The 4554-nt window shown below is 46.1% G+C and overlaps 1 protein-coding gene across 2 annotated transcripts; it reads right to left on the bottom strand.

Moving 5' to 3' along the window:
* Positions 1-318: 318 nt before the first annotated feature.
* On the bottom strand, positions 319-2753 carry LOC119345936 (protein BUD31 homolog 2-like). 2 transcript variants are annotated; one of them, XM_037615753.1, is made up of 4 exons: positions 2583-2753; positions 1710-1804; positions 1420-1607; positions 319-742 (listed from the first exon to the last, which is right to left on the bottom strand). In XM_037615753.1, exons 2-4 carry the CDS (start codon positions 1801-1803, stop codon positions 587-589), a joined length of 438 nt encoding a protein of 145 aa, XP_037471650.1. In that variant the 5' UTR covers position 1804; positions 2583-2753; the 3' UTR covers positions 319-586. The 2 variants fall into 2 exon arrangements, with proteins under 2 accessions (XP_037471650.1, XP_037471645.1); XM_037615748.1 differs by having other exon boundaries at positions 1710-1839; positions 2583-2751.
* Between the last annotated feature and the right edge of the window lie 1801 nt (positions 2754-4554).

Here is a 4554-nt window from a genome sequence, read left to right as displayed (position 1 = left end):
GGGGGCGTGGCTGGAGATGCTAAGTCAACAAGGGCTCCTCACCACGAGGTTTGCATGTCGACCGCACACAGCAAAATAAGCACCTGATGCTACACCAGTAGTAAGAAAGTGCCTCTACAGTAGTACTCGCTCCGTAACTTAAAACCAGACGTTTTTAGACACTATGACTGTCAAAAAACGTCTTAATGTATACTCCCTCCATCCCAAATTACTTGTCGCAGAAATGGATGTATCAAGACGTAACTTTTGGTTCTAGATACATCCATTCAGCGACAAGTAATTCGGGGCGGAGGGGGTATTAAGTTACAGAGGTAGTAGTAAACTAGTAGTAACAGCAAGGCACAACAATACTACTGTACTGTAATCCATCATGGAGGGGGTTAACATAACATTCAGCGAAACAGTAGTCAACTTCCACGGCGGAAAACCGAGTCTTCTCACGCAAATACATACCACGGCTCAAGAGTTTACAGTGAATATATGGACGAATCACCTGATTGTGCGTTGCTTGTTTTCATTCATCAGGGATCGAACAGAGCATCTTGAGCAATCAGTTTCAGTTTATTCTTAACAACGAGTGGCGGCTTCAGTCACCGCTGGCACACCCCTTGCACCCGCAGTGGACACATTCTATCACCGTCTCTTCCCTGAGGTGCTTGGGGACCCTGCAGACGCAGGTGGTCGCGAAGTTGTGGTCTCGTGTCTGTATGCAGCGGAGGCAGCAGAGGCGCTCATAACCTGGCTGCAAGAGACAAGAGAAAAAAATAGTTAGCAGTGCGCCATGAGAATGTTGAATTAAAGCAATTGAAGCAGCTGTTACAAGGTAACCTTAGCATTGAAACTTGGTAAACTCTGGTGATTACTATACAAACTAGAGAGAGAACTGAACATGATCCAACATACTGTAAGTCTGTAGCAAATACTAGCAGTTACAACAGCACACCAGTAACAAAAAATCATCATGGGGTACTTGATATTCAGGCAATATGTCCAATTGCACAGGTCAGGAGCAGGGGCACTTCTCTGTCTGAGTGTGCATTCGTAAGTTGATAAATAATACTTGCATAAAGGCCATGGTGCGCAAAATAGGTGCAAGTTGATATGGTCCGTGTGCAAGGAAGGTGCATCTGAAACGAACTAATCTTAATTACTCCCTCCGAATCCATATTACTTGTCGCAGCTTGAGTACAACGTTAGTACAAAGTTGTACTAAAGTTGCGACAAGTAATAATGGATCGGAGGGAGTATATATTTCATGAGGATGGCTGAAGTTCAGGTGTTTATAGTCTAGCAAAACTGGAACATAATCACATAATCAGAAGTCCCAAGAGACAACAAACTGGAGAAAAGCATCCACCACAGTTAGTACTTGATACAAGCCCAAAATAATGCATGCCTAAAATGATCAAGCCCACCAACCTTTTTCCATTTAGCAATCAGATTTTTGTCTGCATAACCTTGGTCCAAGCAAAACTCATACAGCTCCCTTTTTATCTCCTTCCTTCGATAGTAGAGATCATATATATAACGGCTCTTTTGGTGAGAAATACGGAAGATTGGCCAGAGAGCCTCACACTTCCTCTTCCCATCATGTGTATCGTTCTCGGCTGCATCAAAACATCACATTAATAACATCCTGTAGCAGGAAACAGCAATATACATCTGGAAAAAGATTCAACAAGCATTAAAAATTATACAGATATGCACACCTTCTCTCATTTTGGCTTCCAAATCACGGAGAGTTGGTTCAATAAGCTCCCATCCTTCAGGATACTTCACACGGCTCGTCTTTATCTTAGGCATGCTGCCTCAAGGGAATAAGCTTATTAGAACACGAACCTGTGAGAAACATAGGGCGTAGGTCATTTAAAATGCTTGCAAGGTACTGTAATTAGGTTGCACTTTTCAATTGCAAGTTGCCGTGCATAATAAAGAAACAGCAGAGCAACCCAGTGGTAGAAAGTTTCTCCAAAGAGATGAACAACACAACACATATTGGATAATTGGAATATCCATATTATACAAGCCACCCATGTACTATGACAGTGCCACTGTGCAACCATGCTTATTGGTTCATCTCATCTCAGCGCGCAAGTGCTAGGAAGCAAGAATAGCCTGCACTAGGGAACTATCAGCCTAGTAGGATAATTTCTCCGACGAATTAGCATGCCCTTTCTACTCTCTAATGTGCACAACAACACTTGGCCACTCATCCAGCATCTCGGATGTGGATTGCTGCACTAGTCGATTCAGAGGCAGGCTTATTAACAAGGGGCATCGACTGAAGTACCCAGCCAGGACATCCCCAACGCAGTAAGAATTTTGTTCTTCGAAACTAAACTGCAACTAGTAAAGTAGTAATCCAACACGCAGAAATCTAATCCTTAACAAGCTGGACGAACTGGAGCATCCGTCCTAGAGGAAATTTCTCGGATTAGGTCACCCATGACAATTCGGGCGAGTTAGGGTTCGTCGCCACGGAAGAAATCAATCTCATGCACTGACGGATCCCCGCTCCACGGCGGTCGAGTAGAGAGGGGGAGGAGGAGGAGAGGGAGCGGTGCGAGAGAAGAATACTCTACCTTCGAGCTGCCGCGCTTCGGTGGAAGGGGGCGGTGTCCGGCGGCGACGGCCCGACGACCAGACGAGGGGGCGGAAAGTTGCGTTGGATCTTGGCAGGAGCGGGCGGTCTAGCGTGGCCGTTGGGGAGGGCAGCCGTTTGCAGCAAGTCCAGCCCAGTCAGTCATCGCAGAGTCGGTATCTTCAAATAGGGGAATTTGAGGATTTGCCACACCTTATTTTGCACTTTGAGGATTTGCCTTTGTTTTGGTTGTAATCCAGGATTTGCCACACCTTATTTGAAAGATTGAGGATTTGCCCCTAACACGACTGGCCCACAACAACATGACCAAAATGCCCTTGTGTTTGAGGAACCCAGTCCAAACGTTGCCCCGATAACCCTCTCATATCATCCTACCGGCTACCTGTACCTGCGGCGGCTACCGGGCTACGGCGGGGGCGGTGATCTGCGGCGGCTACAACGACGGCGACCTCGATCTCCCCGATGGCGGCGACCTGGTAAGATCCCCTACTACCCTACGTTCTTAGTGACATAAGTAGGTACATCAGCTATATTTTTTTGTTTTCTGAACTGTCACTTTATTTCTTCCAACACCCGATGTTTCAGCCCATCAATCTTTGACTAATAGCCCCATTTTTAGTCAGGTTGGGAAGGAAAGAGCATGGACCCGTGCAAGAGCTCTGGGAAGGCACAACACGATGCGTCATCAGCAAGCTCGGGGAGGCACGGTAGGTAGCAGCAGCAGCTCGGGAAGGCAGCACACGGTGAGGCCGCAGCAAGCTCGGGAAAGCACAACAGGGTGCAGCAGGAACTCGGGGGAGACTTCCGAGGCTGGTGTAGCCACTGTGAGGTTGCACGCCGGCGACGTTGCGCAGTGGCCAGCCGCCAGGACGAACAGAGTACGGGAACAGCGAGCTAGGGTTCATGCCCGATTGAGGATAACTAAAACAGATTGGGTTGGGGGTATTTTGGTCACAGAATTTGTACTGTAATGTGCCAAATGAACCAAAGAGTACATTAGGGGCAAATCCTCAATCTTTCAGCAAAGATGTGGCAAATCTTGGGTTACAGCCAAAACAGGGGCAAATCCTCAAGGTGCAAAATAAGGTGTGGCAAATCCTCAAATTCCCCCTTCAAATATGTCTATTTTGCCCCAAGAAAACACCTCCAAAATCGATAATTCAATTCGAAACCCGAACTCAGATGAACAGAAAATTTTAAAAAATTCAAAAAAAAATGATGCAAGATGCTTTTTGCGTGAACTCGGTGCAAAATTTTGTTAAGCTTGGGAGCTCGTGGCAAAAAAGGCAAAATCAGACGTTGACAGTGCATTTTTTATAAGTTTCTCGCTCTTATTAGCGTCATGTCTCTATATTCATTTTACCAAAAAAGGGTATTTGTTTGATAAATTTTAGTTTTTTGTATTTTCATTTCTCACCCGAACTAACACAAAGCTTTATATGCCACCTACTCACAAAAGCGACAATTGCATGGATGGCGCAAGAAGCATCATGATTACCGACAAGGTTTGTCAAAGCAATGGAGTGACAATATGTCGGCGCTTTTCCTACAATATCCCCTCCTTCAGGTTGCAAAAGTTTTTTTTTAAATGGCGGCTAGGGCATACACCTCCCCTTCAAGCACGACCGGCGAGTCTGTGGATTCACCTCCCCTTTATCTGTCGTTTTGGTGGCCGGTTATAGGGCAGAGAATCCCAGTGCTTCTATTTTGGCTACTAGTTTCCTCGCGGGACGGCATTCGGGTGGTGGTGCTTCTTCTTCGAGTTGGTCTTCAGAGCTCCAATCCTCCTCGAGGTGGTCTATTTGGATGTATTCAACGAAGTTCTAGTGTAGATTCTTGATGTCTCATTGGGGCGACGAGGTTAGGATTTCTCTTTGTACATGTGCAATGGCGAGATCCGGTGTCAGACACTTTGGATTGATTCAAGATTCAAAGCGAACGATTGTGGCTCA

This window comes from Triticum dicoccoides, chromosome 1B (assembly GCF_002162155.2).
Source record: "Triticum dicoccoides isolate Atlit2015 ecotype Zavitan chromosome 1B, WEW_v2.0, whole genome shotgun sequence".
Taxonomy (NCBI): Eukaryota; Viridiplantae; Streptophyta; class Magnoliopsida; order Poales; family Poaceae; genus Triticum; species Triticum dicoccoides.
Note: the sequence above shows the minus strand (reverse complement) of the source record. Positions and strands in the feature narration are given on the sequence as shown.